The sequence below is a fragment of the Lissotriton vulgaris genome, chromosome 12 (assembly GCF_964263255.1).
Source record: "Lissotriton vulgaris chromosome 12, aLisVul1.2, whole genome shotgun sequence".
NCBI lineage: Eukaryota > Metazoa > Chordata > Amphibia > Caudata > Salamandridae > Lissotriton > Lissotriton vulgaris.
In genome coordinates, this window is record NC_141700.1 from 38,489,069 (window position 1) to 38,503,957 (window position 14,889).

Genomic DNA, 14,889 nt, shown 5'->3' on the forward strand with positions numbered 1-14,889 from the left:
AGGAGAAAGCAACAATCGCCATACTATGACTGGTAGTGACGTTGCTGGCATTGGTCACCAGGAAATCTGTACCTGGCATGATCTGTCCAGGGTCCACAAAGTTAGGTGACGCTGGCACCAGTGTCCCTATAGGCCTGAGCCATTCTTCCATTGATCAAAGGCGTCTGTCGGTATTTGCTCAAAGTATTGGGACTGACATCAGGGGATATATCCACATCCCCCGTGCAGACAAGGACAGCCTGAGTGAGTGTACCAACTAGGTTGTCACACCCCTCAGAACCCAAGGTTAACCCAACTAGTCCCTTGGGAGGCACACTACTACTGCTGGCTGTACTAGGGGGCACAGGTGCCTTAGGGGCTGCAGTAGCAGGAGTCTGCCCTCCTTTCTTGGTGCACTCACTAAACCAGTGAGTTTTACTTTTACAGTATTGGCACCATCTTTTCGATTGGCCGTCTTGATTCTTCTTTTTCTGGGAAACCTGACCCCCCCCCCCCCTCTTTGGGTTGTTGGGGACCTGTCAAAGACTTCTGGTCAGTTTGTTCCCCTTTCGAATCTTTACCCTTCTGGTCTGCTTTCTTCTGACCACCCTGGTTCTGGCCCTGGTTTTGCTTAACCCTTGTTATGACCCATCTGTCTGCCTTCTTTCCCAATTCTTGGGGAGAGGTCAGATCCGAGTCGACAAGGTGCTGATGCAACAACTGGTTCTGACAATTGTTTAAAATCTGTTCTCGCTTGATCAAATTATACAATCCTGTGTAATCAGTAACCTTACTGCCCAGCAACCAGCCCTCCAAAGCCTTAGTGGCACAATCAACGAAATCAGACCAGTCCTGAGACTGAGTTTTCTGGGTATCCCTGAACAGCAACCTGTACTGCTCAGTGGTTAGGCCGAACCCATCAATCAGTGTGTTCTTCAGGACCTGGTAATTGTTAGCATCCTCGACTCTAGTAGTGAGGAGCTTATCTCTACCTTTACCTTCAAAGGAGAGCCACAAGATAGCCGCCCACTGACTCTGGGGGACGCACTGTACAGTGCAGGCCCGCTCCAAAGCAGTAATCCATTTGTGGATGTCGTCCCCTTTCTTAAAGGGGGGCACTATCTTACTCAGGTGCCTAGTGTCTAAACTCCTGTTTTCCCGTGGGGGAATGCTGCCACCAGTGGGATTGGTCCCACTCAATTCCTGCTCTCTAGCAAAGGCGAGCCTTTCTTTGGCCAGGGCAAGTTCTTCCCTTTCGATCCGTAGATTGACTTCCCGCTCCTTCGCTTCGTACACTCTCCTCTGAGGGGATGTCATCCCTCCTCGAAGAGAGCCTCGAGAGCCATTGGTTCGAACGGATCTATTAGAGCCTCTCGACAGAGACCTAACTCGTCCATTCCCAATGTTAAGCTGGCCTGAGAGAGGCCCCAGGAGTCTCCTGGTACCATTCTCGTGCCGGCTTAAGTTGTCCTGGGTTAGCTGGCTAACTATGACTGGACCTTTGTCTGCCTCGTCTCCAGATGTCTCTGGCTCCTCGTCCTCCTCTTCACCTTCTGCGGAGAGATGGATAAGGTCAGGGTCACCTCGGGTTCCCTTGAGGGGGGCATATTCCCTTCTGGATGAGAAGGGTCGGTGTTACCCGCCCTCCTAGCATCATAAGTCTCCAAGAGACCAATCAGAAACGGAATGGTAGGGTTTGCACCCTGTTTTAGCTTCCGAGATGTACAGATTTGTCGCATCTCTTGGAAGCTAAGTGCAGCATATCTGGAGGTGACCTGTGGAAGGTCGACTGACACAAGGGGAGACTCAGAGTTTCCTCCTTTGTCTGACATGCTGCTTCTAGTGTGGTGTAAGTGATGCACCTACCTACACTATGTGTTTACCTACTGATCCCTTGCTAAGAGTTGTAGCCAAGGTGTGCTAAGCCTTGAGGAGCTACAACAGCTGGTTCAGTAGAACTCAGAGTATTCTAAGCTAAGTTATATGTACCTGAAGTACTTATGCGATCTTTCACAAGATATTCTTAGGATACGCGTGGTAAAACAACAGCAAGCTCAAATCCCAACCGCTGCTCACCAATGTGAGAAGTTGGCCCGATATGCAGTGTTCACTATTCTAGCGACCACTATGCATCGGTCCAAACGACCCTTATGGTGATTGGTTGTAAGTCAACCTTAGACCAGCTATCCTAGTAGCGTGGATACGAGCAGTCTTCGGGCTAAACTCTAGAGGGCGTGTTAAGCCAGCTGTTATACCATCACATACCCCTTGAACACCAAGTGAAAGGACACCACACAAGTGTTATGAAAATAAACAGTATATTTATTAGAAACACAACAGCCCTGTACTCTTTATGAGGACAGGGTACTAAGCACAGAACAAAACTCTTAGGAAAATACTTCAAGTGCACAATCAATACAAGTGCCCGAGGGCACGGAAAGTTTAGAGGTCTCGGGCGGACCCGATAAGGCAAGTCGGAAGCGAGGGACTCGGGACCCTTAAGTAAGGAGGCTATGCGGGCACCGAAATGCCGAAGTTACCTAGCCACAAGGGCTGCGGCTGGACAAGTCTTACAGGCGTCGGGGGTCTTCGCTGACGAGCCAGGAGCCGGAAGGAAGGAGTTGCTGGCCGGCGACCAGTGGAAATAGTTCGTAGAGATCCAAGCCTGGATCACTGATAGATGATACCTGAAAGCAGAGGGGACCAAGTTCGTACTACTAGCCAGTAGTCAGAGGGTACCAGGAGGGCACCGGATGGCCGTCACCTCGACTAGGTGAGTGGGCGACGCTAGGCTCTGCAATCTCACGGACCAGGAGAAGTTGTCGGCGACTAGGATGGAGGTGCGAGCTGTCCCACGAAGGTTGATGCTGTCGGCGTCGCTGGGCCCAGGATTGGGGCAACAAACCTTGGCAGATTTCAGGGCCACGTGGTGGGCCTAAAATGGCGTCTTGAGTGGACCAGGAGGGTCCGGGGTGCTCCTCTCGTAAAAGGGAGCAAAGGCCGGTCTGGAGCAACCAGACCAACAGCGTTGGTTGTCGGATGTCGTCAAGGAGGTCACAAGCCAGCGGCTAGTAACCAGACAACGTGCTGAGCGGCAAAGCAGAAGGGCCCCACGCAGATCGTGGAGATGCTGGGAGACTGCACTTCGATGCTGGAGCTGCTCAGGGTCGGGGCTTCTCGGACCCCAGAGCACTCACCAGAGGATTCCTTCGGTGATCGTGCTGGTTTAAGAAAGCGTGCAGGTTTTGATGATGGCCGGTCCCTCGAGGTCTCGTCGCACCCACAGATCTCAGCTGAGCTGACGATGTGGGTAGAGGTCAGAGGTGCCAGGGAAGCCGGGTCTCGTCGAGCTGGGTCGTCGGATTCCTGAGGAAGGACTTGCAGCAAACCGCAGAGTTCTTAGATGGTGCCTGCGGATGCAGGGTGACTACTCCTTAGCCACAAGGGAGAAATCTTGAGAAGAGTCTCGAATGTCCTTTCGTAGAAAGTAGTTCTTGATTCAAAGATGATCTAATTTGGAAGGGTCCCCGCTCCTGCCTTTATCCTAAAGAAAGGGGTGGGTACATGACTAGGTCCTGCCCTAGGGGTGGGACCAGGAAGGGGGGCAGTTACACCCCTCTCCCCTGCCGGGCTTTCCCCAGGTCAGGGGCTGCGCGCCCCTGGAACTGGTTCTAGCCGGCAGATGCGTAGTGAGCACCGGGGTGCCACTCCGCAGTCACCTTCTTGTAAAGCCCTGCCTACCCAGGATACACAAAACCCTGTCTGGGATGGTGCGAACACCGCCCCGGACAGGAAACCCTTTGTCCAAGCTCTCCTCGCTGGAAGGACTCCCAGCAGCAGGAGGTCAGACTCGTGTCTGTGGTGGCAGCATCCATTTTGTGGAGCTGAGGCTTCAGTTAACTTTAACCGGGGTTCACAGTTACGTACATGTCGTGTCCCTCTAGAAGGGCGGAATGCTAACCTCGTCGCCAGAATTGGTGAGGGGGCAGCATCCCGATTCGTATGACACCTTACTCGACATGTCTTGATAACGCGATACCGAAGTTACCGATATGGTACGCGTTATCATGGAACAGCCATTGGGTCTTGGTTCCGCAAGCTGCAACCGGGCTCGGCTCGTGCCAGAGCCCAATTCACACGGTTCCACGCACTCTGCCTTCAGGATTGTCTAGGCCTGTCATTGGAGTGACTGATAGGAACTCGGGTGTCCATTTTAAGGTTAGATATAGGGATACTATACCTAAAGCAACGAGCGAGTACGCCACGTTGCCCCAGCTGTCGTGCAGCCAGTTGTGTCAGATTTAGATGGCCATCCAGGGGTGGCATAATACATGCTTCAGCCCCTGGTAGGCCCTGGGTACACCGATGCCCTGAGTTACAGGGTCTGACAAGGCGGCCCAGTTCCAATTGGGTCATGCACCTAAGGTACACACATCAATTTAGCGAGAGAACAGCTAGGCTGTGGGTCTGATTGGCAGGCCCACAGCCCGAGAAAGTCGTAAACCAGTGAAACAAAAGCAAAAAGTCCGGGTGATCATAGGATTGCAGACCCTACTCTCCTACATTCCCATACTCCTCTTTTCTGCTAAGCACCTGACATTTCTTCATCTTTTGCACGCTCGCTTTGGGCAACCTAAAACTCTCTTACATAGAGATAGATATGAATGCAATGAATTAAAATTGCCCCTGAATTTGTAATTATTGCTGTTGCATTTTTGTCCTTTATTTCGTAAATGTTGAAACACATTGAATGTATAGGATTGATCTGTGAGACATATCCCTTAACTAAGTGGAAATATTGAATATGTATTGATAAATTCAATTCAAGTGAAAGTAATGGTTGAAGACCATTGTATTTCAATAGTGTAAAACACCCAGTTCTTTGACTTTTTGGGTCACCCCATTTTGGATAATGGTTACCACAGTAACTCAGTCTTCAAGACCACGGCCTCCACCTTTAAGTATGCAACCAGAGAGAGTTGAGTTACCGCATCCTCCAACTTCTGATGAAGAAGAAGAAGAGGAAGAACAACAAGAAGAGGGTGAGCTGCAGGATGTTCAGTCTGTACATGACGACTGGGATGACTACATCATTCCTTCTCCCGCATCTCCAGTACCCGCGCCCGCGGATTCACCACCAGGCGACATTGGAGGGTTCCATAATGTGGTTGAGAGGGCGACTCAACGTTTTAAGATCGCAATGGTCAAACTGCCCTAACTGAGGAGTTCTCTTTTTTAATTATGAGCCCATAGGTCATGTCTTTTGTCTACTTACAGGTTCTGTCCAAAAAACGCCTATTGGGCGCAACAGAGCTTTTTTCTATATACATTATTAGGTACATTACACCTATTTTATATATTTTTTTAGAGTTCACTTTGACATCTACATTTCATGTGAGTAAGGTGAGGATAGTTGTGCATATCCTCGTCCTGAAGAAGGAGTTTTTATACTCCGAAACATGTAGACGCACTTTCTGAGTTTGACGTACCCTAATATACAGTAAACAACCTTGCCTTGCACCCTTTTAAGGATACCAGCCGAGGGCTTAGTAAATACTTTTTATTATTTTTTTCCTACGAGCCAGGTATCTTTTAAACCACCACATTTCACCACCTCACCACTCACACCTTTTTACCTCACACACACCAACACATAGTTCACCTTCAGTGCTCCTACGTAGTCGTGAGTCGCAGCACGCCGCATCCTGTAGAGGGGTGCGAAGACCCCAATGATGAAGCATGACACCAAGGGGCCTGTTGGTGTGTGAGGGGTATTTAAAACAACACTGTGTGCTCCCTACCACTGTAGGGGTCAATACCACTACCAGAGTGGATTCCATTTTGTTTATGTAAATTGTTAGGGGAGACCGAATCCACTTTCCCTCTCCCTCCCTCCTTTTGTTATACTCTTAAATTTCAGAATATACCATCAAGCAATGCAAGGAGTGGTATATTTCAAAAACACAGGCCCCCATTTAAAGTGGCCCGAAAAATTCCAGTATGAGCAGGAATTCCGGTTAGTGCACATACCAGAGTTTTGTGGCTAACACAACACCCTGCAATTGTCCGTAGATATATTTATATCCGCCAAAATTTACAGAACAATACAGGTCCGAGCAATACCGGGACATGTGGATTTTGGTACAGTAAGGAGCAAAATCCATATGTTATTCCCCATTTTGCAGAGGAAATCTCTCAATAGGTGATAATCATTGCAGCTTTTAAATTCCGCTCTCCATGATATCTGATTTTAGCAAATGAAATAATTATCACATCCAGGTCTGGGCAACTCATAATGAGGGACGAAGATAAATCTTATAGTCCCAAAGACAATAAGCTGATTACCCTTTGCACAAATGTCCATGCAACAATATCCTGCAAATTTAAAAAGAGCACAAGTACCCCACCATTGCTAGACTTCTTTTATAACATACCTCAAGCCAGACATACTGTGCAGCAGTGGGAATGGATGGGATTTCAAACTCAACCATGCCTTTTTTAGACACCAGCTCAGTGGTGTAAACATTGTCTTTTGATGTCAGCTCGGCTTTGACCCTTATGGTGGCACCATCAGCAGGACTGCCATCTGGGTACAGGACTTCGACCTAGGCATTTCAAAACAGAGATGTGATAAAGGAATCAGTCATGAACCGTTCAAAGGTGAACCACAAAGAGAAATGTCAAATTGTACTAAATAGGAGCAATGAATCTAAGCAGTGCATAAGAAATAGGTGTGCTGGTGTGTAACCTAAGTGGATACCCTCATGTTGAAAGGTTGATGGTCTTCCAAGTCAAATATCTAACTTAATAAGCAGTATGTGCGTAAATAAAACAATTCAATTAATGAGCCGGACAACATGGTCCTCTGTTCTGATTACCCACAGAGGGCCTGATTAAGAGTGCTGGAATTCCACTCCGAGTGGTAACTCGGGTAGAGTTTCACAATTCACTATTATGAGTGGCCTGGTGTTCCGAGGTCCAGATTTACCAGGTCCACAAACCCAGAACATGACAGTTCTGGACCTGAGACTCCTAGGTCTGGTTTCATCTGGTGTAGATATGCATGGGATAAAAACGCTGCTGTGTCAGGGGCAGCAGGCATGAGCATAGCTTGGCCCCCACCCCTGCAGTACCAAGCGGTCGCATACAACCATACCACAGTAAGGCCCTGAACTCTTCTCCCCCAGGGAGCAGCGGAGTGTGCTCGCCCATGCAAACACCTGCATGGGGAGCACACTCCACTCCACTCAGGCTCAGACCTTCCTAAGTCCTCCTGCCTCCCCAAGGACAGACACCCCCGGGCACTAGCATAGACTGCGGCTGTATACAAGCGTTTACCCCCCTCCGAGAAAAGAATGGCCAGGATCAACAGAAGAGCCTAGGGTTTTGTGTGACCCTCTTTCTCACCCCACCACCCCGCCTCCGAAAGAACAAGACACAAGGGGAGCAGACAGCGCTCCCCCTGAACTACCTTACTATGACCCCATGACTCCCGCCCCTCCCCATAATACTCCCACTGACTCCTCACCCAGAAAAGGGTCCAGTATGCCCAGGCCCGTGTGATTATTCTTCATTCCAGCGACAAAAACTCTAAATTTGCAATTTTTGGTGCAGGGGTACCTCCTGCAGTCAGGAATTCTGTTGTCCTCCACCGTTCACATGCTGCCGGTATCCCCACACCAATAACCAACACTTAGAATTAGGGCCATAATTTCTGCTGATGGACCCCGACTAAACGTTCTGACATGGTTCAACAGATGTTGTTCAGCCACTTTTACAACTGACTCAAAAATGTACATAAAAAGACCAATGAAAGAGCAAGCCCTGAGTGTTGTATGATGGAACAACGTTGGGTAATACTTAACATGCCTTTACCATGCATTTTTGAATCCGCATTTTTTGTAGAACGTACGTGCTTTTACAATGCATGCCTTACCACGCATTGTTTATATATATAACAACAACGTATTGGGGGACACCACTACCCCCCCCACTCCCTCCTCCCAACTTACCGTAAATTCGTGGTAAAGGCTTATAAATGGTAAAAAGAAATGCATGGTAAAGGCACAGCATGATAAAAACATTGTTGTAAAGGCTAATTACTGGCTTGAGCATGGTGTTACCTTTCCTCTGTATGGCAAGCCAGGCTTGAACTGCTTCCTGGTGTCCTTGGTGTACTTGATGTCAATGAGCTGTTTCTGAACAGGCGTGGAATCGTCGAATGTGGTTTGCTTGCTGCCGTCCATGCTTGTCACAGTCGCCCATATGTTAACAGCTCCCCGAAAGTGCTCTGGAACATCCACAGGGGTCATGTCCTTCACACAAATTTCAAAAACTGCAGAGCCATAAATCTGCAAAAAGGTCACAAAAAGGATACATATGAGAGAATGCGACTGAAGGGGGGGGGGGGCATTCATGGACATCGATATTTGGTATGAGATGCAAAAGAAGGCTGTGAGGCTGAAAGCACACAGAGACAAACTTAAGTAAACAGAAATGATGCACACATTGAGAATGATTCATAATATGGTAAACGGAGTAAAGGTAGTGAGGGAGGTGGAAGACTTTACGTTCGCCACACTATCTTTAATTTGCCTGCCCAATTGAGAGTTCACTACCAACCCGGTGATGAACTCTATAAATGTGTATGAACCGCCACCTTGGGATCTCATACAAAGCCATTGACAAGTGTGGTGTGCCTCAGTCATTGGTGACGGATGCTTACACCAAACTTTGGAAAGTTTTAACATTTCTCAAAATCAAACTCCTAAAGTGGGAGTTTTAAAAAAAAAGAATTTGTAAATTAATGGTCCCGACACCATGATTGTTTTCTCCTATGGTATGAGAGTAAGGATTTCATTTATACTGCACCTCAACTCCAGGCTTTGCCTGGCATAACATGGTGGTGATGGACAACAAAAAAAGCCATCTGACCGTCCACTCTTACGATGTCATACCTCAAATATCCCATACTCTGTCAGGCAATCAGAGGAGTATGTCGACAACAGAGATACTCCATCTTTGACATAATGTTGGTCCGTCCAGCTCTAGATCAGGCAGGCGGACAGAGAGTTTGGAGAGAGTACTAGTCGCCATTGTGACAAAGTATCCTCTCTACCAAACTCAAAATTGGACCGTATGCATTTATTTATTTTGTTGTTTTTATAAAGTGCTACTAACCACCCTGCAGTGGCCTCAGAGGGCTTTGGGGAGATGGTACATGCAAGATTAGCAGGTACCTGAATATTGTGTTAGAGGCTTGGCGATGAGGATTGGACTGAATCCGGAGAAAAAAATTCTCCAGGTACAGTCTGACTCCTGGGGGTAATTCACAAGGTAGGGAATCTATAACTAATCTATGTCTCTTACAGATATATTGTTACCAAAGGTAAGTAACTTGTTCATCTAGCATGCACTGCCATTGAGGATGATCTGAAAAAGTGACAAAGCCTTAAAGAACTGAGGAGGGTCATTTAGAAACTGACAGGTCACACTCGCCCTATTTGGATATCCCCGCCTATCTGCAGAAAACTGTGCTTTGGACCATGTACTAAGCTCCGCTTCCTTTTGGCTTTATTCGCACTAATGTAATACCATATACATGCACAGATATACATACATACAAAGCAGAGGCGGGTCCCTTCACAGCATTGCCGGTTTGCTGAGTGGGAACTGAGGTTCGAGCATCCACTCAGGAAACTATTTATTTTGTTTTAGAGAAAATAAACTTCTAAAGACGAAGTTTGTTTTCTGTAAACAAAACAAACATATAACTCATATGTACAGTAAGTTTGCAAGGTGGACACAGGCAGTGAAAATCAGTTATGACCATCCTGCTCTTAATTAGACAGGGCACCCATCACTATCTGGCAGTCTTGTGGCGGATGGACAACGGGATGAGGGGTTACTGCCACCAGATCCTACTGAGGCTCCATCAATAATAACCCAGAGGTTTCCCCACCTCTAAATGGGGACGGGGGAACTAAGGGTTTGTGTAGGAAGCTGGCTCTGTATATATTATTTCAAAGTAAGGAATAGTGTGCACAGAGTCCAGGGAGTCCCCATAGGTATACCAGAGGCTAAATTAGACAAGTGGTATCAGCTCTCTTTTTGGTAGTGTAGGTGAGTAGTTAGGCTTATTAGGAGGGTGTGTTAAGCATGTATTGTATTCACTCAATCAAGACTGATGGCACACACTCAGAGACCACATCCAGACCAATTAGGTAAGTATAATAATATATACTTATGTTTTATTTCTAGAACCATGCAGGACCTGGCACAGGTACGTGAAATATACTCTCAAATGCAAGACTTTACAAGGAAATGCAGTTGAGGTTGAAATTGCAGTTGTTACAGGTTGGTATATTCCAATGGAGAACTCCGCTTTGGTAAAGATGCTGCAGGCTCAGGCAGGGAGGCTTCCTGAAGGTGATCACTGGCTGGAGAGGTAAGTTGGCTTCTTGTGGGATGCCTGGACACCGTTGGTTGGTTCACCCAAGGCTGTGGGGCGTCGGGTGCAGGGATGTCTTTTGGCATCGGTCTTCATAGCAGCTCCGTTCGCGGTCAGGGGGACCCTTCAGGTTCAGGCAGCAGGCTTCGACTTGAAGCTTGACCAGATCCCAGGTCAGGATGGCTGGGGAGACCCCCTTGTGGTGTTGGGCCACTCAAACTCGGGCCATGGTGTCAGGTGCAGAGTGTGTGCAAAATTGAGGAGCCGCCTGTATCCAGATTTTGTGGGGGAGTCTTTTTTGAGCAAATCCGGTGCTCACGGGAAACAGAGTTAAGATGGCTGCAGAGCAGGTTCTCCAGAACCACCGGCTAGGGAGGTAAGTTGGGTCCTTGGGGGATGCCTGGACACCATCGTTTGGGCCACCCAAGGTCATGGGGCATTAAGTGCAGGGGTGTCCTTTGCCATCAGGTTTATTTACCAGCTTCGGTTGCGGTGAGAGGGACCCTTCAGGTTGAGTCTGCAGGCGTCCTCTTGAAGCTTGAGGGAGATTGAAGATCACCAGATTCAAGGTCAGGATCGCTGGGGAGACCTCCTCATGGTGTTGGGCCACTCAAACTCGGGCCGTGGATTTTGGGTGCAGAGTGTTCCAGAATTGCAGAGTTGCCGGAATCCCGATTCTGTGGGTAAGTCTTTCTTGAGCAAGTTTGGTGCTCCCCGGTGACAGAGTTTGTAAGATGGTTGCAGGGCAGGTCCTCCGGGCTCTGGGGTGGTGCTGGCTGCTGGACACGCTGGTTTCTTCGCTGTAAGCGATACCAAAGGGGATGATCCCCTTTGGTATCGCTTTGTTCGCCCTGAGTTGCCAGGGTATGCCCAGACGTGGGTCCCTTGATCACTCTACCACTGGATTCAAGATAGCCTGGCTGATGAGGATTATGAATCCGAAACCGGTCCCAGGATGCTTGTTTCCGGTCCAGGGAAGACATGGCTTTGCAGTTCGGGCTGGACTGTTCCCATGAGGCACAGGGTCAGACTGATTTGTATATGGCCATGTCTGAACTGGGGTGGTGGAGTGAGCTAAAGAATGATGATGGATTACACCCAGATCAGTTGACTGAGGGTGAGTGTTTGATTTGCTCAAGCACTCCGTCCATCATCCCCTTTGTTATCGCTTGGTTTCTTCGCTGTAAGCAGGTCGGAGGTGGAACAGGCCAATAGGACTGGGGCCAAAGCAGTGTCCTCTTCTTCCTGGGTCAGCACAACTCTTCGGTCCTTCTTTCTTACTCAAAGCTGGGAGGCAAGGTTCAGGGTTGCCCCTAAATACTTAATTTTGGGGGGTTAAAGGGGTGTGTTGGTCGGGACCAATGGGTCTTTCCTTGGGTCGGTACATTCCCTATTATGCCACCCTCCAGTGAAAGGAAGCATGAGCCTCTGCCTAATTGGCTGGGTCCCCTCAGCTTCAAGGTGGAGGGGACTGAGATGCGTGCTTCACAGCACCTCCACCACCTGAGGGCCAATGTTGGCAAAGGTGGGCACACACTGGCATCAGTGTGGGTTTAATGTGCTGAGAAGTTTGCTACCAAACTTCCCAGGTTTCAGTAAAGCCATTATGGAGCTGTGGAGTTCGTAATGACCAACTCCCATACCATATACTCTTTATGGCTTTACTAGACTTACAATGTCTAAGAATGGACTTAGACACTGTGGGGTACGGGGCACATGCCACTGTACCCTTACCTGAGGGCTGGTGTAAAATGATCCACACGTTTTCTATTCAGTGATGGATGCCAGTAAGCATTATACATGAACACGGCACTGATGCAGGAAAGACTTTTTCTTTACAAATCGATTTTTCTCCAATTCATATAGTGGTCAGGTCTGAACAGGTAATACATGGGTTTCCGGGTGGACACTATAATAGGTGTCACTGGATGAAATGAGTTAAGTCTCAAGGCGCGAAACAGCCATCCAACACCCGGATGAGAGCCTTCCACCCGGAAACCCATGTATTACCTGTTCAGTGCCGTGTTCATGTATAATGCTTACTGGCATCCATCACTGGATAGAAAACGCGTGGATCATTTTACTCATAGACAGCTTCTAATTCAATACCTAAGAATTAGGTTTGTCCTCATGGTGACATCATATTGAAGTTCCTTTGATACTCATAAAATCATCTTGCCCTGAGGAAGCCCGATCTGGGCGAAACGCGTTGGCTGTCATCTCTGTCATGATTATGTTTGAAGATTGAAATAAAAATTGAAGAATCACTTGAAGGATCATTACTCTCTCTTTTGTGTGAACATAGATGAACATTCTCCTGAAAATGACTTAATATATGTACTGCACTATATATTGTTGCCTCTCTGTTCTTCATTTAAACCTATGGAATGTGCCTGTATCTGGTATCGCATGCAGCACCGGGCACAATTGAAAATCTTCCAGTTTCAGGAAGAAATACTAAAGGCACAGAATTCACTGGTTGAGTTTCCTCCACAAAAGTATAGTGTGGTGGGAACATTTAGCGGGTGGATACTCTTCCAGATCTAGTATTTCCTCCAGAAATTGGGAGGAATTTTCAATGACTTTTAAATCAGACATTTGGGTGAGGGGAGGCATTTAGACCCTGCCAGATGGGTCGTAAGTTGGCCAGGGGGGTTAGAGCCAGTGGAACTCTGTGCTGTGAGGAGAGCTGCCTCTGCTCCAGCTCCCTTCGTACCGCTGAATGTTTGCCAAGCAGGCTCCATGTATAGGGTCGGTTTGGCACATTGTTGTATTGGAGAAAAAGCAGGAATTTGTTTTCTCACTTAAAAACACACAGGACATTTACTCCAAGTATATGGGGCCATTCTACACTTTACTTACCTGTGCCCACAATGCAAAGCATGGGAAGCACAGTAAGGAAAAATAACCCCACCCAATGTGTACCTGGCAGCCGTTTGGCAAACCAGAAGTCAGCTCGTAGATTTACACTGTTGCAGTCAGCAGAAGCTCCGTTGATGTAAACACATCACTTTCCCCAACTCTACAGAGAATAGAGAAGCTGTGAGATGGGAGGGCAGGGGCACTGGAGGTATACAGTGTGCTCTTATTCTGCAAACTGTAACCAAGGTCTTTGGTCTCTGGCCTATTAACCTAGAGAGGCAAATTGTCTTACAACATAATCTTCATATTTTCGTCTGGACCAACAAAATCTGAACTGTCCCCTTCCTGCTTACTCTACTTAGCCCAACTCTTTAAAAGACTGCACCAACCTCCATTGTTTTCAGTAGTGGGTGGCCAACTTCATGCCTGTAATATCCCACGCCATTCACTGTCATGTTGATTGTCAGCGTTCCTCTCACCGGCTTCCCAAATGTATATCTGGAGGAGATTAAAAATAAAGATTGTCAACACACTGCAAGTCTGTGTTCTAAAGACGCTCCACCCAGAACAAGTAGTTGAACCCCTATGAACCAAACCCCGCCCCTCATACATGCCATCCCTCCAAGAATCTTTTCCTTGAGTTTGGCAAATAACTCTTTATGCCACCCAAAGGCAGCGAATATTCACCTGGTAGTCATAAAATGCACAAATCACTTATAACCTACTTTTCATCATGCTTTTTACCTTGGCCACTAATCTCCCACCCCCTTTTTTTTTAAACTAGTTTGATTTGACCCTATACATGGATTAATGCTTTGGGTGTGCAGAGTCATTTTTTAACAGGCATTGGTATATGCAGTAGAGTTCTTTTTAAACAGTCCCAAGCAGTCGTGGGTTGAGTTTAAAAAAGTGTTGGTAGCTAGGTTTTAAATAAGTGTATCCAACAATGGTAGTTTAACATGTCGGTAGTCTGAAAGGTGAGCGCATGTGTTGGAGCTCCTGGGTCTGAATTCCAGTCGATCCACTGAGGTGTAGCACACATTGGGAGCAGCTTGAAGAAGCAGCCCCTGCCCCCTCCTTAAGAGGCTGCTGTGCTTGTAATGGGGCAGTTAGGACACCCCTGGCATGGCCGTCCCATTGATGAGAGGCAGCCATGACGCATTACTGCTGATATTCCCTGCATAGGGTGCTGCAAACACTTCTCAGCAGAGCTCCTGTGCTTGTACCTGAATAGTATGGGCACTTCCTAAAAGGGCTGCACTACTCAGAGTCAACCAGAACTAGCACTTCTCAGCAGCACTGGTAGAGGCGTCACCGGGATTCAGGGGCAGTTCTTAGCAGGAATCTCCCAATTTAATTGGGACAGTAGCTGCACTTCTTAGGAAGAGGGGTGTTTTATTTTCCAAAGGAGACGCACTGCCCTGCTTTCACCGCAGCAATGGAATACATCAAATGGACAGTTCAGGCTCTTCCGAGCAGTTATATCATATTTTAATGGGACATTTCAGGAGCGTGTTAACAGAATTAGGACACTTTAAGTGCATTGTTACAAACATTCCAAAGTGTCGCTGCCATAATTTGAACAGAACAGGAACTTC

The 14,889-nt window shown here is 47.6% G+C and overlaps 1 protein-coding gene across 2 annotated transcripts in view; it reads right to left on the reverse strand.

Moving 5' to 3' along the window:
• The window catches only part of CPAMD8 (C3 and PZP like alpha-2-macroglobulin domain containing 8), a 1,208,079-nt gene that overhangs the window by 1,044,431 nt on the left and 148,759 nt on the right, over window positions 1–14,889 (reverse strand). For both annotated transcript variants that reach the window (XM_086946939.1, XM_086946938.1), the window contains exons 10-12: window positions 13,681–13,789; window positions 8,103–8,330; window positions 6,414–6,584 (exon numbers count right to left, since the gene is read on the reverse strand). In XM_086946939.1, coding sequence (XP_086803065.1) covers window positions 6,414–6,584; window positions 8,103–8,330; window positions 13,681–13,789 — 508 coding nt within the window. The remainder of the gene's footprint in view (window positions 1–6,413; window positions 6,585–8,102; window positions 8,331–13,680; window positions 13,790–14,889) is intronic.